The sequence below is a fragment of the Nerophis lumbriciformis genome, linkage group LG25, assembly GCF_033978685.3.
Source record: "Nerophis lumbriciformis linkage group LG25, RoL_Nlum_v2.1, whole genome shotgun sequence".
In the NCBI taxonomy this organism is placed as follows: domain Eukaryota; kingdom Metazoa; phylum Chordata; class Actinopteri; order Syngnathiformes; family Syngnathidae; genus Nerophis; species Nerophis lumbriciformis.
This window is the reverse complement of record NC_084572.2, coordinates 18,950,001-18,974,940: the sequence shown is the minus strand read 5'-3', so window position 1 is coordinate 18,974,940 and position 24,940 is coordinate 18,950,001. Positions and strand designations below refer to the sequence as shown.

Genomic DNA, 24,940 nt, shown 5'->3' with positions numbered 1-24,940 from the left:
GCATCAATTGTTCAATTATTTATTTTTTTGTGCAAAAAACAAACAAAAGCATTTGCAAATCTTTCTGACACAGCTCCAATAGGGAATGGAACCTGGAATGTCTTACAAGACCAGACTAGAGATTTCTGATAATGGCTTTTTTGCCGATATCAGATATTCCGATATTGTCCAACTCTTAATTACCGATTCCGATATCAACCGATACTGATACATACAGTCGTGGAATCAACACATTATTAGGTATGTCCGATAATGTCTTTTTGCCGATATCCGATATTCCGATATTGACCAAACCCTTAATTACCGATACCGATATCAACCGATACCAATATATACAGTCATGGAATTAACACATTATTATGCCTAATTTGGACAACTAGGTATGGTGAAGATAAGGTCCTTTTAAAAAAAATCAATAAATAAAAAAAATAAAAAATAAGATAAATACATTAAAAACATTTTCTTGAATAAAAAATAAAGTAAAATAATATTAAAACAGTTACATAGAAACTAGTAATTAATGAAAATGAGTCAAATTAACTGTTAAAGGTTAGTACTATTTTTTTGGGTTGGTGTACTAATTGTAAGTGTATCCTGTGTTTTTTATGTTGATTTAATAAAAAAACAAAAAACGATACCGATAATAAAAAAAAACGATAACGATCATTTCCGATATTACATTCTAAAGCATTTATCGGCCGATGATATCGGCAGGCCGATATTATCGGACATCTCTACACATTATTATGCCTAATTTTGTTGTGATGCCCCGCTGGATGCATCAAACAATGTAACAAGGTTTTCCATAATAAATCAACTCAAGTTATGGAAAAAAATGCCAACGTGGCACTACCATATTTATTATTGAAGTCACAAAATGCATTATTTTTTTTAACATGCCTCAAAACAGCAGCTTGGAATTTGGGACATTCTCTCACTGAGAGAGCATGAGGAGGTTGAGGTGGGCAGGTTATTGGGTAGGGGGTAGCGGGGGGTGTATATTGTAGCGTCCCGGAAGAGTTAGTGCTGCAAGGGGTTCTGGGTATTTGTTCTGTTGTGTTTATGTTGTGTTACGGTGCGGATGTTCTCCCGAAATGTATTTGTCATTCTTGTTTGGTGTGAGTTCACAGTGTGGCACATATTTGTAATAGTGTTAAAGTACTTTATACGGCCACTCTCAGTGTGACCTGTAGGGCTGTTGAACAAGTATGCAGAGCATTCACTTGTGTGTGTGAAAAGCCGTAGATATTATGTGATTGGGCCGGCACGCAGAGGCAGTGCCTTTCAGGTTTATTGGCGCTCTGTACTTCTCCCTACGTCCGTGTACCACTCCGTACAGCAGTGTTTTAAAAAGTCATACATTTTACTTTTTGAAACCGATACCGATAATTTTGAATCCGATACCGATAATTTCCGATAATACATTTCAAAGCATTTATCGGCCAATAAGATCGGCAGTCCGATATTATCGGACATCCCTAGACCAGACCAGTATATTCTATAAATGTTTGGCCTTCCAACACATTTTTATGTATGTATTATGTTTCTTGCAGTACAGTATTTGTCTTATTTGCTATTATTATATTGTGGTGATGAATAAAGATACTCACCAAGCGGATTTCCTGGTTAAGGGTGATTAATGCTAACAACAACATGATCTTGGAGCTATTTTCACCGCGACAATCAAGTTGACCAACTTTTGACCGAAGAACATTTGATGCACTTCATCTTCAACTCCTGCCTCATCAATAACACATCTCCACATTGGTGAGACTTTAACGTGAGCAATATCTAAAGATGAGACACGAGACATCGCAGTACTGGCACGCCCCTTAATGCTTATAAGACTGCTATCAGCTACCAGCAGCTGTTCAGACAATGCTAAGTGACAAACTCTGTCGATGCATTTCATCTATTAATCTTAGCTGTGACTGTCAAGTTGACCAAGTTTTTGCAGAATCATTTTTGTTCTGTAAAGCGCATTGAAGCCCACTTCTAACTTCAAGGAATTACCCAGAATGTGGTAACGTTTTTCCATATAGTGGTCATGTTGTAGTGTCCGCGTGACTGCCATTGCAATGGCACTTGGAATATCCTCAAGGCTAACCAATAAAATATCTTTTTTAATTTTATTTAATATCAGTGGAAATCAGTCTACCACAGAACGCTAACAATCCGGCTAATAATCGTAGTTGCGACTGTCAAGTTGACCAAGTTTTTGCAGAACAATTTTCGTTCTGCAAAGCGCATGGAAGCCCACTTCTAACTTCAAGGAATTACCCAGAATGTGGCAACGTTTTTCTATATAGTGGTCATGTTGTAGTGTCCGGGTGACTGCCATTGCAATGGCACTTGGAGGATCCTCCAGGCTACCAGTGAGTAGTCTAATTTACAGTAAAACACCCTCAAGGCTACTATATTGGGTGGAACAAGTGTAAAGGTGACTATATAATATATATATATATATATATATATATATATATATATATATATATATATATATATATATATATATATATATATATATACATATATATATATATATACATATATATATATATATATATATATATATATATATATATATATATATATACATATATATATATATATACATATATATATATATATATATATATATATATATATATATGTATATATGTATATATTTATATATATGTATATATTTATATATATGTATATATATATATATATATATGTATATATATATATATATATATATATATATATATATATATATATATATATATATATATATATATATATGTATATATATATATATATATATATATATATATATTTCATGTTTAAAAGAACGAATACTGTTGTAAAAAAAACATATTTAGAGAGTTGTAAACTGTTTTTAATGCTCTAACTATTCAAATATATATATATTTTTTAAATTTAATATCAGTGGAAATCAGTCTACCACAGAACGCTAACAATCCGGCTAATAATCATAGTTGCGACTGTCAAGTTGACCAAGTTTTTGCAGAACAATTTTCGTTCTGCAAAGCGCATGGAAACCCACTTCTAACTTCAAGGACTTACCCACAATGTGGCAATGTTTTTCCATATAGTGGTGATGTTGTAGTGGCCGGGTGACTGCCATAGCAATGGCACTTGAAAGCTACTATATTGGGTGAAACAAGTGTAAATAGAATAGAATAGAATAGAATAGAGTTTTATTTGTCATTATTACAGTGAACAGGTTCAAAGAACAACAGAATTGGAGCAGATCCCTTAAGGTGCATACACAATAATTTAGTAATATAATAGTAAAAAAAAAAAAAAAGATAAAAAAGAAGATATGTATCCATATATACAGGTAAAAGCCAGTAAATTAGAATATTTTGAAAAACTTGATTTATTTCAGTAATTGCATTCAAAAGGTGTAACTTGTACATTATATTTATTCATTGCACACAGACTGATGCATTCAAATGTTTATTTCATTTAATTTTGATGATTTGAAGTGGCAACAAATGAAAATCCAAAATTCCGTGTGTCACAAAATTAGAATATTACTTAAGGCTAATACAAAAAAGGGATTTTTAGAAATGTTGGCCAACTGAAAAGTATGAAAATGAAAAATATGAGCATGTACAATACTCAATACTTGGTTGGAGCTCCTTTTGCCTCAATTACTGCGTTAATGCGGCGTGGCATGGAGTCCATGAGTTTCTGGCACTGCTCAGGTGTTATGAGAGCCCAGGTTGCTCTGATAGTGGCCTTCAACTCTTCTGCGTTTTTGGGTCTGGCATTCTGCATCTTCCTTTTCACAATACCCCACAGATTTTCTATGGGGCTAAGGTCAGGGGAGTTGGCGGGCCAATTTAGAACAGAAATACCATGGTCCGTAAACCAGGCACGGGTAGATTTTGCGCTGTGTGCAGGCGCCAAGTCCTGTTGGAACTTGAAATCTCCATCTCCATAGAGCAGGTCAGCAGCAGGAAGCATGAAGTGCTCTAAAACTTGCTGGTAGACGGCTGCGTTGACCCTGGATCTCAGGAAACAGAGTGGACCGACACCAGCAGATGACATGGCACCCCAAACCATCACTGATGGTGGAAACTTTACACTAGACTTCAGGCAACGTGGATCCTGTGCCTCTCCTGTCTTCCTCCAGACTCTGGGACCTCGATTTCCAAAGGAAATGCAAAATTTGCATGGTTGGGTGATGGTTTGGGGTGCCATGTCATCTGCTGGTGTCGGTCCACTCTGTTTCCTGAGATCCAGGGTCAACGCAGCCGTCTACCAGCAAGTTTTAGAGCACTTCATGCTTCCTGCTGCTGACCTGCTCTATGGAGATGGAGATTTCAAGTTCCAACAGGACTTGGCGCCTGCACACAGCGCAAAATCTACCCGTGCCTGGTTTACGGACCATGGTATTTCTGTTCTAAATTGGCCCGCCAACTCCCCTGACCTTAGCCCCATAGAAAATCTGTGGGGTATTGTGAAAAGGAAGATGCAGAATGCCAGACCCAAAAACGCAGAAGAGTTGAAGGCCACTATCAGAGCAACCTGGGCTCTCATAACACCTGAGCAGTGCCAGAAACTCATCGACTCCATGCCACGCCGCATTAACGCAGTAATTGAGGCAAAAGGAGCTCCAACCAAGTATTGAGTATTGTACATGCTCATATTTTTCATTTTCATACTTTTCAGTTGGCCAACATTCCTAAAAATCCCTTTTTTGTATTAGCCTTAAGTAATATTCTAATTTTGTGACACACGGAATTTTGGATTTTCATTTGTTGCCACTTCAAATCATCAAAATTAAATGAAATAAACATTTGAATGCATCAGTCTGTGTGCAATGAATAAATATAATGTACAAGTTACACCTTTTGAATCCAATTACTGAAATAAATCAAGTTTTTCAAAATATTCTAATTTACTGGCTTTTACCTGTATATGTATACATCCACACACTTGCTTATATCCATACATATGCATATATATACATATACACACATAACATTATTGCACATTATAGTCCGAAAAAAAAAAAGACATGACACATGAGGACATGACAGACACATTGTGCTCACTCAGGCCTGTTTAATGCTAAAGTAAAGGTGACTATATAGTATATATTGCATATTTCATGTTTAAAAGGATGAATTATGTTGTAAAAAACGTGTTTAGAAGCTTGTAAACTGTTTTTTAATGCTCTAACTATTAAAATTAGGGTTGTCCGATAATGGCTTTTTGCTGATATCCGATATTCCGATATTGTCCAACTCTTTAATTACCGATACCGATATCAACCGATACCGATATCAACCGATATATACAGTCGTGGAATTAACACATTATTATGCCTAAATTGGACAACCAAGTATGGTGAAGATAAGGTACTTTAAAAAAATAATAATAAAATAAAATAAAATAAAAAAAATTAAAAACATTTTCTTGAATAAAAAAGAAAGTAAAACAATATAAAAACAGTTACATAGAAACTAGTAATTAATGAAAATGAGTCAAATCAACTGTTAAAGGTTAGTACTATTAGTGGACCAGCAGCAAGCACAATCATGTGTGCTTACGGACTGTATCCCTTGCAGACTGTATTGATATATATTGATATATAATGTAGGAACCAGAATATTAATAATAGAAAGAAACAACCCTTTTGTGTGAATGAGTGTGAATGAGTGTAAATGGGGGAGGGAGGTTTTTGGGTTGGTGCACTCATTGTAAGTGTATCTTGTGTTTTTTATGTTGATTTAATAAAAAAAATAAAAAAAAATAAATAAATTAAAAAAACGATACCGATAATAAAAAAAACGATACCGAGAATTTCCGATATTACGTTTTAACGCATTTATCGGCCGATAATATCGGCAGGCCGATATTATCGGACATGTCTAATTAAATTTTTTTTTTTTTTTAATTTAATATCAGTCTGCCACGGTCAGACCTGGAACCAAATCGCCCCGATAAACGAGGGACAACTGTATTTTCTTATCGGTGACGGAACAGGAAGAGGCTAGGAATACTTTTGGGAAAAAATTTCATATAAATCGTGCTGTCATTAATTTAGCGATATTGTACATGTGCTTCTTCATGCAAAACGGTGCCCCTTGTATCAGGAGGGAACGCCCCGGGCCTTGCATAATAAACCTTGCTGCTAGTTGTTTATGTTGCTTAAGCTCATCCCAGTTTTAGTAAGTCCTTTTATTTGGTATAAAATTTGAACAAAAGTTGATATAATAAATAAAGCTGCACCTGCTGCAGAAGATGAATACGTTTAACCCGAGTATTGCCGTTCCAAAGAATCAAAGCGACCCCGTTTGTCGGGCTCCTCTGGTTATGCGGCGTGCCTAAACGTATTAAGCCTCCATCTGCTTTTTTTTTACTTCCATCATGCAGACGTCCATACATTGTTTTATTTCATGCGCTGTTTAAGCAAAGCTAACCCCCCGCCCCCGTCTTAACCGTGTCTTTTTTCTTTTGCTCCCTTCTCCGTACGCAAACTCCGGCGCTGACTTTGTTCCCCAAATGTGATTAGCTTCTGCGGGTCGCCAGGAGTAATTGCATTAGTGCATTGTGAGCGTTTTGGAGCCATGTAAATGTTGGGCGCCCGCATCAAGCCTGTTTAAACATCCAGCATGCATTTTCCTTCACTGCCGGAATAAAGTTTCTTTACACCCCGTTTAAGGATTCTGCTTACAAGTTTGTGTCCTTCCACATTGATAAAAAAAAAAGGTTACGAGAAGTCTTGAGATTGCTGCCGGTAGCAGCTGCTTCTAAATTATTAATTTGTTTAGCAAAGTCTGCAGCGATTTGTGTCTTAAGATTAATTACGCCCCTCCTAAACGATTTTAAGACTCGCTTGTGTTCTTGGATTCCTGCTCCAGATGGCCGCGTTGCTCGTCTTTATCGTTTACTTTAAATATGTATGAGGGCTTTAGGATCATAGTAAACTTAAGTACAAAATGAATTTAGTCAATTCACTCTGCGAGTCTTTGGGGCGCAGACGCGAGATCTGCAAACGGTTCTGGAACGATCGTCATTGTGGGTCGGCTGCGACCGTGGGGTTCTGGTGCCAAGCAAGCCGTCCCAGATGGTACCCAGAATGCACATTCTTTAAAGCTCATCTCCAACAGCACTTACACCATACTTGCCAACCCTCCCGAATTTTCCGGGAGACTCCCGAAATTCAGCGCCTCTCCCGAAAACCTCCCGGGACCACGCCCCTTCCAGCTTTATGCGGACCTGAGTGAGGACAGCTTTTTTTCACGACGGGAGGACAACAGGGTGACAAGAACTAAATCATCCAGACTAGAGATAAATTGTATTATTATGTTTATCTTACCTAAAAAATATATATATATATATATATATATATATATTTTTTTTTTATTTTTTTATTTTTTTTTTTAACTAAATAAATGTTTACTATATTTTGTTAAAACATCAAAATTAATTGTATTTTTATTTGTATTTTTTCTGACTCCTTATTACATCCAGCCATTGAATTATACATTAAAATAAATATATTTGAAATAATTAATTTTAAATGATCATAATAATTCATTTAAAATGACCATATTTAATTATTAAAATAATTGCTTGTTTATCAACAACTTTAGCATTTTATTCATTACATTTTGAAGCTCTCAGAAGCCAAGTCATGTTATATTCCTTAAGATTTATTTATGCAAGTTTGAAGTATCAATTATCTAAACACAGTTTTGTTTGCATATTTTCAGGATGTAGATGGTGGTGCAGGGGCATGGTTGGGGGCGTGGTTAAGAGGGCAGGATTATATTGACAGCTAGAATTCACCAAGTCAAGTATTTCATATATATATATATATATATATATATATATATATATATATATATATATATATATACATAGTAGAGGTTTACTCAAAGAGCTTTGTGCGACTCCGGCCTTCTAATTCAGTTGTTGTCCAACATTGTAGTCAAAAAGGTTCCTAGTTTTTCTCTATCGTCTTGTTGTGGGGCAGACTGGCTCGTACATGCACATGCATCCTACGCTGTTGCCACTTCTAATACAAAGTAGCGTTTAGCTCTAACATATATCTGTACATACATACATACATATATATATATATATATATATGTATGAAATACTTGACTTGGTGAATTCTAGCTGTCAATATACTCCTGCCCTCTTAACCACACCCCCACCACGCCCCCACCCCCCACCTCCCGAAATCGGAGGTCTCAAGGTTGGCAAGTATGACTTACACATCAATGCAACACTCTGGGAGTGTCAAAATTACCAAAACGTTGAGGGCGAGAGGGGGGGTGGGGGGGGGTGTTATTATTATTTTAGAAAAATCCCGTGGGAAGTTCTTCGGCAACAGATTTGTGCACGAGACTGTGTAAGTGTTCCTCGGCGTGACCGCATCTTTAAAAGCATTCATTAGAGTCTGTCTCCCATTTAATGTGATTCGCCACGCAGCTTAACTGGCTTCTACTCTCACCCTCGGACAAAAGTATTTGGCAAACCTCGGCAGACAAGACAAGTGCACAGCTGGGCGAGGGGGGTTTTCCACTTCAGATGAGAGGATGACTGTCACGATACGATATTGATCGGTCCAATATCAGCCAAAAAGTAAAATGTCCGATACAAGCAGTCCTGCAGCGTGTTTAATTGTGCACAGCTGGACAGCCAGTGAACATCTAAATATCCTCCAATAAGCACACAAGGTTGGTCCTTTCTTCTATTTTAGCCAAGTCATTTACAAAAGGTAAACATGGTGAGCTACTACTAGGAGCTAGCAGCTACACAACAGCTAAGCACATAAAAGCACACAAGCTAGACATATGTACAAAACCCCAAAACCAGTGAAGTTGGTACGTTGTGTAAATCGTGAATAAAAACAGAATCCAATGATTTGCAAATCAATTTCAACCTAAATTCAATTGAATGGACTGCAAAAACAAGATACTTAACGTTCGAACTGGAAAACATTGTTATTTTTTGCAAATATTAGCTCATTCAGAATTTGATTTGATTGATTGATTGAGACTTTTATTAGTAGGTTGCACAGTGAAGTACATGTTCCGTACAATTGACCACTAAATGGTAACACTCGAATAAGTTTTTCAACTTGTTTAAGTCTGGGGCCACTGATTCATTGATTCATGCCTGCAACATGTTTAAAAAAAGCAGGCACAAGTGACAAAAAAGAATGATAAAGTTGAGGAATGCTCATCAAACACTTATTTGGAACATCCCACAGGTGAACAGGCTAATTGGGAACAGGCGGGTGCCATGATTGGGTATAAAAGCAGCTTCCATGAAATGCTCAGTCATTCACAAACAAGGATGGGGCGAGGGTCACCACTTTGTGAACAAATGCGTGAGCAAATTGTTTAAGAACAACATTTCTCAACGAGCTATTGCAAGCAATTTTGGGATTTCACCATCTACGGTCCGTAATATCATCAAAAGGTTCAGAGAATCTGGAGAAATCACTGCAAGTAAGCAGCAAGGCTGAAAACCAACATTGAATGCCCGTGACCTTCGATCCCTCAGGCGGTACTGCATCAAAAAGCGACATCAGTGTGTAAAGGATATCACCACATGGCTCAGGAACACTTCAGGAACACTTCAGAGAACCGTTGTCAGTAACTACAACTTCACTGGTTTTGCAATTAGTGTCCTTAATTGAACAATATTGCAGTTTAAAACAGCAATATTGTGTCAGAATAAACAAGTATAAAATAATTATAGTTGCATATTACTTACACATACAAAGTCTCCAAGGCACAAGTGTATTAGAAAGCATCCGGTAACAAACGTGTTCACATCTTTCAACTCAATGCATCATGAGCTTAATTTAATGAATTATTGTTGTCACTACAAGTGTCCAAAAAAACAAAATGACCACTAAACTTTAATCTATAGACAACATTAAGTCCATTCTAGACAGTTAATAATAGAGATGTCCGATAATATCGGACTGCCGATATTATCGTCCGATAAATGCTTTAAAATGTGATATCGGAAATTATCGGTTTCAAAAAGTAAAATGTATTACTTTTTAAAACGCCGCTGTACGGAGTGGTACACGGACGTAGGGAGAAGCACAGAGCGCCAATAAACCTTAAAGGCACTGCCTTTGTGTGCCGGCCAAATCACATAATATCTACGGCTTTTCACACACACAAGTGAATGCAAGCATACTTGTTCAACAGCCATACAGTCTGCAGGTGTACCTAATGTTGTGGCCCAGCAGCGACTGCAGCACGTATTTCATATTTCATTCATTCACAACTCCTCCAACACGAACATTATTGTTTTTGCACTTTTGGCTTCTTATTAAATAACTTTTTCAAATACATTCAATCTTGCACGTGGAAACTTTAAGTGTGGGCTTTAGTTGATATAACACTCCCGTCAGGGGGTGCATTCTACGCCGGGGGTGCATTATCCGGCACAACACCTGGAACCTGACGCTACAAGGTGTGTGTATGTGTGTGTGTGTGTGTGGGGGGGGGGGGTTTGGAGGTAGCGGGGGTGCATATTGTAGCGTCCCGGAAGAGGTGCTGCAAAGGGTTCTGGGTATTTGTTCTGTTGTGTTTATGTTGTGTTACTGTGCGGATGTTCTCCCAAAATGTGTTTGTCATTCTTGTTTGGTGTGGATTCACAGCGTGGCGTATATTTCTAACAATGTTAAAGTTGCTTATACGGCCACTCTCAGTGTAAACTGTATCACTGTTGATGAAGTATGCTTTGCATTTACGTGAGTGTGCATACAGGAGCCGCTCATATCTTGTGACTGGGCGGACACGTTGTTAGAAGGGATGAAAAGCGGACGTGACATCAGCTCGTACATGACGTTAAAAGCAGTGCCTGTAAGGCACGCCCCCAAGACTGTGGAATACGAGATATAATGACTGATGAACACCTTCGTTCGATAATGAAAGATGCCTCAGCTCAAAGCCTGAGCCCCGACATTAATGAACTAGCATCCAAGAAAAGATGCCAGATATCTGGCTTGGGCACATCAGATTAGATCAGTGTGTTGCAAACTGAGCAGTTTAAAGTCCCGAATGGTTGGTTTATTCATTGTTATTTTATTTTCAAATGTATTAGCCTGTGGAAAAAGTTAATGTTGATATTTACCTTAGAAGGCTGCAAATAGAAAAGAGGCATTCGATTTTTATTTAAATTGTATTTGATATACCATTGATATTGTTTAATTATTATTATTTGAAACTCGATTTTGCATGTCACTATAAAGTTATATAAGCCTTGCTTGTTCAATATTTAATGCAAAACTTGTTTGGGTCCCTATCAAAAAGGTTAATTTGTTCAACCTTGGCCCGCGGCTTTGTTCACTTTTAAATTTTGGCCCACTCTGTATTTGAGTTTGACACCCCTGTACTAAAGGTTTGCAAGTATTAAAACATGTGCAATGATAGTGCAAGCAAAGCTGATCTACTAAGCTTGTTCACAGAGGATTGTGTTTCTTATGTGAGTAAAATAAGGAGCACATTCAATTTAGTCTATATATATATGCAGAATATATGATGATTATCATAACTTACTGGGAAGAGAAGATGCAAATACAATTATTTAGCACATGCAGTGTGATTTATCTAGGCTGCAACTATTATGCAGGGTATTTTGCATCTTTATTTAGTATGTCCAGTAAGGATTTACAAACTGACATTTGCAAAGAAATGGCTGTGATAAAGAAGGTGATCACGCTGAATCTCTGTCATAAGTGTGCTTGTCAACAAATATTAACTGTTAAAAATCTAAATATTATACAAAGGCTCAGGGTGGAGAACAGAGTAAAACAACTTGCACTGAGCCTAGTCTATAAAATCCGCTACACCTCTCTGATACCGAAGTACATGTCAAACTAATTCCATAACGTAAATGACCGCCATAACCACAACACCAGGGGGAGCTCCACAAACCACGTTAAACCCAGATTCCGATCTAACAAAGGTCTTAACTCATTCTCCTTCTATGCCACATCAATATGGAATGCACTCCCAACAGGTGTAAAAGAAAGTGCATCTCTATCCTCCTTCAAAACCGCTCCAGAAGAACACCCTCCCCCCTCCACATCCCACCTCCCCGGATTGTAAATAATCAAATGTAAATAATCAAATTGTTCTTACGCTTTCTGAACTCACTATGTTCACTGCTCGTTGTACATATCCTACCAAGTCAGACCTACACTGTTTCAATGTCCATTTCTCTGATGATGCAATTGTTGATGACTGAAGTGCTCAACCAAACCTAACCCCCCCGTCCGAACCCCCAGATTGTAAATAATATAAATAATTCAATGTTTATACTCTGATGATTAACTTGTGTGATGACTGTATTATGCTGATAGTATATATTTGTACCATGAATTGATTTACGTGGACCCCGACTAAAACAAGTTGAAAAACGTATTCGGGTGTTACCATTTAGTGGTCAATTGTACAGAATATGTACTGTACTGTGCAATCTACTAATAAAAGTTTCAATCAATCAATCAAATACATATCGTCTATACAGCAATATCGTTTCATCATTTTACAGCTGCTGGATGACTTCAGGGACTAATTAAAACTGATTCAATTGATGCATTTTGGTGTCTGTTGGTGAGTTTTTTGATGCCAATTGTTTTTTCATTTTCTTGAATTTGCATCATTGCAGATGAATAAATACGCTGCATAGTGCTAAAATACTTTCTGTTGTCTAGATTACGATTTGATATCGCAAAAAAAGTGTTACAGATTATAGACGTGTGCTGCTTTTTCAACATTGTGAAACCCCACAGGTAAGAGCATGACATGAATGTGGAGGGAAATTCCTGTTTTTTTGGGCACATAATACTGGTAGTACAGTAAACGCAAAAGTGCAAGATTACCCTTCGAGTGCAATACATCCGACACTGATTGTTATCACTCCGGTACTCAGTATTTTGTATATTGTTTTGTATATTGTACAGGATTGCTTATTATTTTTGTTGGAGAGTAGTCTATTTATTTTAAACCTTAGTTTTATCTTTATTACTTCTTGTGTAATTTATTTTTATCCCATATTTATTCCCACTACCGCACCTTAAATTGGAGTTCTTAATCTCGTTATATGCAAATATAATGACAATAAAGTCCATTCTATTCTATTCTGTTCTATTCTATTCTATTCTATTCTATTCTATTCTAAAATAAGGTGCTCAGCACCACTTTTGCACTTGTTATTAGTTGTGCACACAGTTTTAGTAGATCACACGCAACATGCCCACTAATAGTACACACAATTTTTTATAGTTTCCGTGCACTGCTAAAGGTGTGGTTTTTCGATCTTAGAAGATCAGGCCCATAAAAGTTTACAGTCCTGGTTTAGGTAATGACTGACATGTGTCTCCGCGCTGTCTGGCAGTGAGGTGATGGAGTGATAGTGCTTAAAGGTTGACTTTTAAACCTTCCTGTAGTTTTAGAATACACAGGAAAGTCAGGGTGAGATCTGTGCATGAAAGCTTTTCTGCGCTTTATAACATCACATGTCAATGTAAAGGGATCAATCCAAACATTGATGCATTGATACCAAGAGTAGTATCTGCATCAGATTGATATGAGCTTGATTATATCGTTTGTTTAAATTTGTTGTGTTGTTCATATTGTTACATTGTTGACGTTCCACCTATTCATTATCTATAGCGCTTGTCCTAATTAGAGTCAATTGGAGCCTACCCCAGCTGACCTTGGGCGAGCTGTACACCCAATTACAGGGTGCATAAGAAGCATAACATGAATATTTCTGAACGTGTGAGGAAATCAGAGTGTTAAACCACACACACAAGGAGAGAGCATGCAAACTCCACACAGGGAGTTGCCCAAATAGAGATTCAAAACCACAATATGTGACTGTGAGGCCAATATGCTAACCACAAATCCACAAAATTTGAATGAGGGCCAATAGTAGTTTTGCTTGCCTATTTTGCACAACTATGTACTACAAGGCAGTAGATGTATTGATTTGTTGCCATTGTTACATTGTTTTACTATTGCCTATTTTGTTGTATTTATCCATTGCCTGGACACACTCCAATATTTCATTCGACCACCTTAAGATTTGATTATGACTCAAATTTGTTGTGTCATCATTTTCACAAGATTCTGCTATGTCACAGTGTTTATTTCTGAAATCAATGAATTTGTTTTTCTTTCCAAAAGACTGCTTACTATAACTTAATCAGTAGCTTTTTCCAAAACTTGTTAAATCACTTTTCAACAACTTGTTCATTAAATTGTTCAAGATGTGTTCAAAAACTTGTTTTAGACTGTGTTCAATAACTTAAAAAAAAACTTAAAAACTTATAAAACGTGTTTGAGAACGTGTCAAAAAAATTTGTTCACAAACTTGTTCAAAAAAGTGTTCAAGAATGTGTTCAAAAATGTGTACAATCACTTTTAGATAAGTTGTGCAAGATCTTATCCAAGAACATGTTTATTGTTCAAAGACGTGTTGAGAACGTGTTCAATCACTTTTCAACAACTTGTTCAAGAACATGTTTGTTAACTTGTTCAAGAGTGTGTCCAATAACTTTGTTATGATCCGCTGCCCGGGTCATAGTCTGTTTACGTTTTCGAGTCACTTGTGTTTTCAGCACCTCTTGAGTTTGTTTGTTTCAGTTGCCATGATGGCAGATTGCACTCACCTGCCTCTGGTTAGTGTTTTTGATTGATTGATTGAGACTTTTATTAGTAGGTTGCACAGTGAAGTACATATTCCGTACAATTGACCACTAAATGGTAACACCCGAATAAATTTTTCAACTTGTTTAAGTCGGGGTCCACTTAAATTGATTAATGATACAGATATAATGACTTAGATTTAGATTTATATAGCGCTTCACAGAGAAGTGAGAAGCCATCATTCATTCACACCTGGTGGTGGTAAGCTACTTTCATAGCCACAGCTGCCCTGGGGTAGACTGACAGAAGCGTGGCTGCCAATTTGCGCCTACGGCCCCTCCAACCACCACCTATCATTCATCATTCATTCACCGTTGTGAGTGGCACCGGTGAATGAACAAAGGGTGAAGTGTCCTGCCCAAGGACACAACGGCAGCGATTTTGGATGGTAAGAGGCGGGGAGCGAACCTGCAACCCTCATGTTTCTGGCACGGCCGCTCTACCCACTACGCCATACCGCCCCCCAGATATATACTATCAGATATATACTATCATCATAATACAGTCATCACACAAGATAATCACATTGAAATATTTACATTATTTACAATCCTGGGTGTGGAGGGGGGTTAGGTTTGGTTGTTATCATCAGTCATCAACAATTGAGAACAGAGAAATGGATATTGGAACAGTGTAGGTCTGACTTGGTAGGATATGTACAGCAAGTAGTGGACATAGAGAGAGAGAGAGAGAGAGAGAGAGATCAGAAGGCATAAGAAAAGTATCTACATTTGATTGTTTACATTTGATTATTAACAATCCGGGGAGGGTGTTAGTTTAGGGTTGTAGCTGCCTGGAGGTGTACTTTTATTGCGGTTTTGAAGGAGGATAGAGATGCCCTTTCTTTTATACCTGTTGGGAGCGCATTCCACATTGATGTGGCATAGAAAGAGAATGAGTTAAGACCTTTGTTAGATCGGAATCTGGGTTTAACGTAGTTAGTGGAGCTCCCCCTGGTGTTGTGGTTATGACGGTCATTTACGTTAAGGAAGTAGTTTGACATGTACTTCGGTATCAGGGAGGTGTAGCGGATTTTATAGACTAGGCTCAGTGCAAGTTGTTTTACTCTGTCCTCCACCCTGAGCCAGCCCACTTTGGAGACATGGGTAGGAGTGAGGTGGGATATGGGGTGGAGGTCTAGAAGTAATCTGACTAGCTTGTTCTGGGATGTTTGGAGTTTAGATTTGAGGGTTTTGGAGGTGCTAGGGTACCGGGAGATGCATGCGTAATCGAAAAAGGGTTGAACGAGAGTTCCCGCTAGAATCCTCATGGTGCTTTTGTTGACCAGAGAGGAGATTCTATAGAGAAATCTTGTTCGTTGGTTGACCTTTTTGATTACCTTGGTTGCCATTTTATCACAGGAAAGATTAGCCTCTAGAATGGAATCTAGGTAGGTGACCTCATCATTCCTGGTGATAACAATGTCACCAGCTTTTATAGTGAAGTCATTGACTTTCTTAAGGTTGATGTGGGACGCAAACAGGATGGATTCCGTTTTACCCAAGTGTATGGATAGCAGTGTTCGGGACGCTCACCTGTTGCCCGGGCACTAATCAGAGGGCTATTTAGTCTAGGCTCTGGCCTCACTCGGTCTGGCTTGCTAATTTGCTTTATGCAACAGTCGACGACAATTTTGATTCCTGCTATGAGCACGTTTTTCTTTGTTCCCGTCTGATTTATTCCTAAATTAAATCATTTCCTAACTGCACGCTGTGTCCGAAGTCCGTTTGCATCCTGGGAGAACAAACCCCGCATCATCATGCGACCTGGTTGTCACAAACTTGTTCAAAAACGTGTTCAAGATCGTGTTCAAAAACTTGTTTAAGAACATGTTCAATAAGTTGTTCAAAAATGTGTTTAATAATGTGTTCAAGAACGTGTTCAAAGACATGTTCAAGAACTCGTTAAAAAACCTGTTCAATCACTTTTCAATAACTTGTTCAAAAACGTGTTCTAGAACTTCTTAAAAAATGTGTTCAAGAACATGTTTATTAACTTATTCTAAAACATTTTCAAGAACTTGTTAAAAACTTGTTCAAAAACATGTTCAAGAACGTGTTCAAAAACATGTTCAAGAACGTGTTAAAAAATGTGTTCAAGAACTTGTTCAAGAACATGTTTATTAACTTATTCTAAAACATTTTCAAGTACTTGTTAAAAACTTGTTCAAGACCCTGTTTGTTCAATCACTTTTAGATAAGTTGTAAAATATCTTGTCCAAGAACACGTTCATGGTTCAAATACGTGTTCAAGAACATGTTCAAAAACTTGTTCAATCACTTTTCAACAACTTGTTCAAGAACGTGTTTATTAACTTGTTAACGAACGTGTTCAATAACTTGTTCAAAAATGTGTTCAATAACGTGTTTAAAAAATTAAGAACATGTTCAATAAGTTGTTCAAAAACGTGTTTAAGAATGTGTTCAAAAATGTGTTCAAGAACGTGTTCAAAAACGTGTTCAAAAATGTGTTCAAGAACGTGTTCAAAAACGTGTTCAAAAACATGTTCAAGAACGTGTTCAAAAACATGTTCAAGAACATGTTCAAAACATGTTCAAGAACATGTTCAAGAACATGTTCAAGAACATGTTCAAAAACTTGTTCAAGAACATGTTTATTAACTTGTTAACGAACGTGTTCAATAACTTGTTCAAAAATGTGTTCAATAACGTGTTCAAAAACATGTTTAAGAACATGTTCAATAAGTTGTTCAAAAACGTGTTTAAGAATGTGTTCAAAAATGTGTTCAAGAACGTGTTCAAAAACATGTTCAAGAACATGTTCAAGAACATGTTCAAAACATGTTCAAAACATGTTCAAAAATATGTTAAAAAACGTGTTCAAGAATGTGTTCAAAAATATGTTCAAGAACGTGTTCAAGAACTTGTTAAAAAACATGTTCAATCACTTTCAATAACTTGTTCAGAAACTTGTTCAAGAACTTCTTCAATAACTTGTTCAAAAACATGTTCAAGAACGTGTTCAAAAACATGTTCAAGAACGTGTTAAAAAATGTGTTCAAGAACATGTTTATTAACTTATTCTAAAATATTTTCAAGAACTTGTTAAAAACTTGTTCAAGACCCTGTTTGTTCAATCACTTTTAGATAAGTTGTATAAGATCTTGTCCAACAACACGTTCATGGTTCAAAGACATGTTCAAGAACATGTTCAAAAACTTGTTTAAGAGTCTGTTCAAAAACTTGTTCAATCACTTTTCAACAACTTGTTCAAGAACATGTTTATTAACTTGTTAACGAACGTGTTCAATAACTTGTTCAAAAACGTGTTCAATAACGTGTTCAAAAACTTGTTTAAGAACATGTTCAATAAGTTGTTCAAAAACGTGTTTAAGAATGTGTTCAAGAACGTGTTCAAAAACATGTTCAAAAATATGTTAAAAAACGTGTTCAAGAATGTGTTCAAAAGTGTGTTTAAGAACGTGTTCAAGAACTTGTTAAAAACTTGTTTAATCACTTTTCAACAACTTGTTCAAGAACATGTTTATTAACTTGTTAACGAACGTGTTCTATAACTTGTTCAAAAACGTGTTCAATATCGTGATCAAAAACTTGTTTAAGAACATGTTCAATAAGTTCTTTAAAAACGTGTTTAAGAATATGTTCAAAAATGTGTACAAGAGCGTGTTCAAAAACATGTTTAAGAACGTGTTACAATCATGTTCAAGATCGTGTTCAAAAACATGTTCAAGAACATGTTCAAAACATGTTCAAGAACATGTTCAAGAACATTTTCAAGAACATGTTAAAAAAACGTGTTCCAGAGTGTGTTCAAAAATGTGTTCAAGAACGTGTTCAAGAACTTGTTAAAAAACTTGTTCAATCACTTTTCAATAACTTGTTCAAAAACTTGTTCAATACCCTGTTTGTTCAATCACTTTTAGATAAGATGTAAAAGATCTTGTCCAAGAACACGTTCATGGTTCAAAGACGTGTTCAAGAACATGTTCAAAAACTTGTTTAAGAGTCTGTTCAAAAACTTGTTCAATCACTTTTCAACAACTTGTTCAAGAACATGTTTATTAACTTGTTAAAGAATGTGTTCAATAACTTGTTCAAAAACGTGTTCAATAACGTGTTCAAAAACTTGTTTAAGAACACGTTCAATAAATTGTTTAAAAAACGTGTTTAAGAATGTGTTCAGAAATGTGTTCAAGAACGTGTTCAAAAACATATTCAAGAACTTGTTAAAAAACTTGTTCAATCACTTTTCAATAACTTGTTCAAAAATGTGTTCAAGAACTTGTTCAATAACATGTTTATTGAATGAATAGCCCTGCTGTACTGGTGCAATCTGGTTGTATTGTAAGCGATGACCATTCCCTGATTATCAAATAAAGCTTTATTTATAAAGCACTTTTCATACATAAAAGAAATGCAACACAAAGTGCTTTACAAAATTCAAAACAATAAACCGGTGACTCATATGCCCCATTATCACATATGTACGCACGGACACAGATACCAAACACAAACACATACACACATATGCAACTATATGGACCAATGATTGCATGGCTGAGTACAGAGGAGACATGTGAGTAAACACTATCACAGGAGCCATCTGCACCAGGAGGTCATCAGACCATGGCCACCAGGGCGCTGACACAAATGCGCCCCCACAAGCACGGCCGATAACCCCTGAGGCAGATGGCGGTATTAGAAAAAGACCATAAAAATAAGCTCGCGGGGCCAAAAATGGCTCTTGGCGCCGCACTTTAATGACCCATACAGTTTACAGTGTTTCTTTTTGCGTTAACAACATTAAGAGTTGGAACATTGCAAATGATTATCTTGATCTTTACCCTAAAATCTGCAGTATTCACCCTGGTGAAGAGTCTAGGGCAGGGGTGCCAAACGTACGGCCCGTGGGCCTGATCAGGCCCGCAAACAGGTTTTATCCGGCCCGCGGGATGAGTTTGCTAAGTATAAAAATTAGCCGAAATGTTTAAATGAAAGATACTGCTGTTGTAAATGTGTCCACTAAATGTAGCAATAGCAATTATTTGTATCTTTGTAGATTATGCTACAAATGTAAAAAAAAAAATAAACCACATGATGTTTAGTGCACCAGTCGAGGAAAATGAGCAAACTACATAAATAACATCCTGTAACTTGATTTTGATATATACATTTTTTTATCTTGATAGATTGAAAATTAACACCAATGGGTTGACTGATGAACATTATCACATAATGTATTCAGAAAGTATAAATAACGACAAATGAAGATAGAATACTATTAACCGTAACATCCCATCCATCCATCCATTTACTACCGCTTATTCCCTTCGGGGTGACGGGGGGCGCTGGAGCCTATCTCAGCTACAATCGGGCGGAAGGCGCGGTACACCCTGGACAAGTCGCCACCTCATCACAGGGCCAACACAGATAGACAGACAACATTCACACTCACATTCACACACTAGGGCCAATTTAGTGTTGCCAATCAACCTATACCCAGGTGCATGTCTTTGGAGGTGGGAGGAAGCCGGAGTACCCGGAGGGAACCCACGCAGTCACGGGGAGAACATGCGAACTCCACACAGAAAGATCCTGAGGCCGGGATTAAACTCACGACTACTCAGGACTAGGGATGTCCGATAATGGCTTTTTGCCGATATCCGATATTCCGATATTGTCCAACTCTTTAATTACCGATACCGATATCAACCGATACCGATATCAACCGATATATACAGTCGTGGAATTAACACATTATTATGCCTAATTTGGACAACCAGGTATGGTGAAGATAAGGTACTTTTAAAAAATAATAACACAATAAAATAAGATAAATATATTAAAAACATTTTATTGAATAAAAAAGAAAGTAAAACAATATAAAAACTGTTACATAGAAACTAGTAATTAATGAAAATTAGTAAAATTAACTGTTAAAGGTTAGTACTATTAGTGGACCAGCAGCACGCACTATCATGTGTGCTTACGGACTGTATCCCTTGCAGACTGTATTGATATATATTGATATATTCCTGGGGGTGCAGATAACTAACAATATAACCTGGTCCATGCACACCGGAGCTCTTGTAAAAAGAGCTCAGCAGCGCATGCACTTTTTGCGTGGGATGAAAAGAGCACAGCTCCCTCCCCCCATTCTCACCACATTCTACAGAGGCACTATAGAGAGCCTGCTGACCAACAGCATCTCTGTCTGGACTGGAGCCTGCAATGCCTCAGACTGGAAGTCTCTCCAGAGAGTGGTGAGGACAGCGGAAAAGATCATCAGGACTCCACTTTCTCCTATCCAGGAGATCGCAAAAAGCCGCTGCCTGACCAGGGCTCAGAAAATCTGCAAAGACTCCTCCCACCCCCACCAAGGACTGTTTTCACTGCTGGACTCTAGAAAGAGGTTCCGCAGCCTCCGAAGCAGAACCTCCAGGTTCTGTAACAGCTTCTTCCCTCAGGCCGTAAGACTCTTAAACGCATCATAATTTAATTATCCTCTCAACTCCCCCCAAAATGGATTAACTCGCTGGAATAAGAAAAGACAATATGACATACATCCATAAATGTGGACTCATGTGAAAAAGTGCAATATATTTATCTGTACAGTAATCTATTTATTTATTTATATATATTTATATATATTTATTTATTATATATACATATATTATATATATTATTTATATATATGTATTTATTTATATATGCACCTTATTGTTTTTTTAATCCTGCACTACCATGAGTTTATGTAACAAAATGTTGTTTTTATCTGTGCTGTAAAGTTCAAATTTGAATGACAATAAAAAGGAAGTCTAAGTCTAAGTCCAAGTCTATATAATGTAGGAACCATAATATTAATAACAGAAAGAAACAACCCTTTTGTGTGAATGAGTGTGAATGAGTGTAAGTGGGGGATGAAGGTTGTTTGGGTTGGTGCACTAATTGTAAGTGTATCTTGTGTTTTTTATGTTGATTTAATAAAAAAAGCCGATATTATCGGACATCTCTACTCAGGACCTTCGTATTGTGAGGCAGACGCACTAACCCCTCTTCCACCGTGCTGCCCTTAACCGTAACATGTATGTGTAAAAAAACAAAAAAACAACATTATGATTTGTACATTTTTCAGAATGTGCTTGTTCTATTTATAAACAAACAGAACAATCTGTAGTGGTCTTTATTTTTAAGTTATCGGTGCTGTGATTTCACCAGTCTTGGCCCACTTGGGAGTAGATTTTTTTCTCCATGTGGCCCCTGATCTGACCCCCCCCCCCCAAACACCCGCTTTCCCCACCCCCAGCGGGGCGTGGCTCTCCCCTTGTTCCTCCCGCATGCACCTCCTTGGGCGGAGTGCGTATTTCTCAGCCAGCATTTGATGGTTAGATGTAGAACTCGTGGAGAGAGAGAAGGAGAGAGAGAGAGGGAGGGAGAGAGAGGGAGGGAGAGAGAGGGAGAGAGAGAGAGAGAGAGAGAGTGGCACAAAAGAGTCCAGCGTCACTTGACTGCTTGTCTGCACACTGGATGTGCGCAACAGCTCGGACTACTTCCAACATATATATATATATTTTTAAATATCATCTCAAGCCAAGATTGTTTTCTTTTTTTGCTCTCAGTTAGTAACAATGCAACGTTTCATTGCCTGATACAAAACTGGGATTTTTTTTTTTTTTGCTGGTGTTAATTTGCGCACAAAAAGGACATAATGAAGCCGCAAGTTGTGTTCGTCCTGCTGCTGTCGTCGCTGCGCGTATCCGGTAAGACGCTGAAGTATCAGATTTACGAGGAGCAGAAGGCGGGCACGGTCATCGCTCGCTTGAGAGACGACGTCGCGGACGTTCTGGCCAAACTTCCCGGCTCGGTGCCGCTGCGCTTCCGCGCCATGCAGCGGGCGGGCTCCTCCTTCCTGGCCGTGCGCGAGCAGGACGGCGAGATCAGCGTGCGCTCGCGCATCGACCGCGAGAAACTTTGCGAGAAGAACCCCAACTGCTCGATCCAGTTCGACGTGCTGACGCTGCCCACCGAACACCTGCAGCTGTTCCACGTCGACGTGGAGGTGCTGGACGTCAACGACAACGCGCCGCAGTTCGCGCGCGCAGTCATCCCCATCGAGATCTCCGAGAGCGCGTCCGTGGGAGCGCGCATCCCGCTGGACAGCGCCACGGACCCGGACGTGGGTCAGAACTCACTGTACAGCTACGCCTCGGAACCCAACCCTTTCTTTAAGATCGACGTCCAGTCCAGGACCGACGGGGCGAAATACGCCGAGCTGGTGGTTCTCAGGGAGCTGGACCGGGAGGTTCGCTCCACTTACGAACTTCAGTACACCGCCTTTGACCGGGGCGTGCCGTCCCGCACCGGAACCACCCTGCTGAAGATCAACGTCGCGGACTCGAACGACAACAGCCCGGTTTTTGACAAGTCGTCATACGTAATAAACCTTCCAGAAAACACACCTGTCGGATCGCTGCTCATCGACCTGAACGCCACGGATGCCGACGACGGCACCAACGCTAAAATAGTCTACTCCTTCAGTAGTCACGTGTCCCCCAAAATCATGGAGACGTTCAAAATGAACCCCGACAACGGTCACCTCACCCTTATCTCCCGCGTGGACTACGAGACCACCGACTCCTATGACATCGACGTGCAGGCACAGGACATGGGTCCTAACTCCATGCCGACCCATTGCAAGATCCAGGTCAAGGTGGTGGACGTGAATGACAACAAACCGGACATCAGCGTCAATATCATGTCCTCGCAGGGCAACGGGGACGCGGCGTACATATCCGAGGCGGCCCCCCTGGACACCTTCGTGGCTTTGGTCAGGGTGGAGGACTTGGACTCTGGTTCCAACGGCGAGGTAGACTGTAAGCTTCACGGTCAGGGTTACTTCAAGCTGCAGAAAAGCTACGAGAACAACTACATGATTCTGACCAACGTGTCTCTGGACCGAGAGAAGAGGTCAGAGTTCAGCCTGACTGTGGTGGCGGAGGACCAGGGGACTCCCAGCCTATCAACGGTCAAACACTTCACCGTGCACGTCACCGATGAAAACGACAACCCGCCACGCTTCGAGAAGGGCCAATATGAAATCTTCAAATCGGAAAACAACGCCCCCGGAGCATATTTGACGTCCGTCTTGGCCACGGATCCTGACCTGGATGTCAATGGACAGGTGACCTACACCATCTTGGAGAACTTCATCCAAGGGAGCTCCATCTCCACCTACGTCACCGTCGACCCCTCCAACGGCGCCATCTACGCGCTGCGTACGTTTGACAGAGAAGAAGTGAGTCGCATATCCTTCGTTGTGCAGGCCAAAGACGCCGGGAAACCGCCGCTGGTCAGCAACGCCACCGTTGTTCTCAACGTCCTGGACGAGAACGACAACCCTCCGGTCATTGTGGTCCCCCAGCTGTGGAACTTCAGCGCCGACGTACCCGTGTCAAAGTTCACCGAAGCCGGGCACCTGGTGTCGGCTGTCCGGGCAACCGACCGCGACACCGGAGTTAATTCTGAACTCGTTTGCTCCATCGTCGGCGGCAACGAAGAGAACTTCTTCGTTATGGACCCCAGAACGTGTGAAATCCACGCCAACGCCAGTCTGGAGAACTTCCCCCACGAGCACGCCGAGCTGACGGTCGTGGTGCGAGACCAGGGAAGTGAGAGTCTCAGTGCCAAAGCGGTTCTGAGGGTCAACCTCTATGAGAACATGGAAAACCACGTCCAGGTGATGGACCAAGGAGAGTCCCCCCTGGACGCGTCGCTGATCATCATCATCTCCCTGGGCGCCATCTGCACCGTGCTCCTGGTCATCATGGTGATGTTCGCCGCCCGCTGCAGCCGAGAGAAGAAGGAGACGAGGCAATCCTACAACTGCCGGGTGGCCGAGTCCTCCCACCAGCACCACCCCCGGAAGCCCTCGCGGCAGATCCACAAAGGGGACATCACCCTGGTGCCCACCGTGAACGGCACGCTGCCCATCCGGGCCCATCACCGCTCGCCTTCGGCCACGCCCCCCTTGGACCGAGCCCAGATGGGGAGTAGGACCAATCACCACAGCCGCCAATCCCTCAACAGCCTGGTGACCATCTCGTCCAATCACATCCCAGAGAGCTTCGCCCTGGAGCTGGCACATACGACTCCACAGGTGGAGGTGAGCACACGCACACACACACACACACACACACACACACACACACACACACACACACACACACACACACACAC

General features: G+C 39.4%; 1 protein-coding gene across 2 annotated transcripts in view; it reads left to right on the top strand.

The window, feature by feature from the left end:
- Positions 1 to 22,155: 22,155 nt before the first annotated feature.
- The window catches only part of pcdh18a (protocadherin 18a), a 20,669-nt gene continuing 17,884 nt past the window's right edge, over positions 22,156 to 24,940 (top strand). Inside the window, exon 1 of one of the 2 annotated variants that reach the window (XM_061983919.2) lies at positions 22,156 to 24,866. In XM_061983919.2, the coding sequence (XP_061839903.1) occupies positions 22,413 to 24,866 (2,454 nt within the window). In that variant the 5' untranslated portion in view covers positions 22,156 to 22,412. The remainder of the gene's footprint in view (positions 24,867 to 24,940) is intronic. The other variant, XM_061983920.2, reaches the window with a different exon arrangement.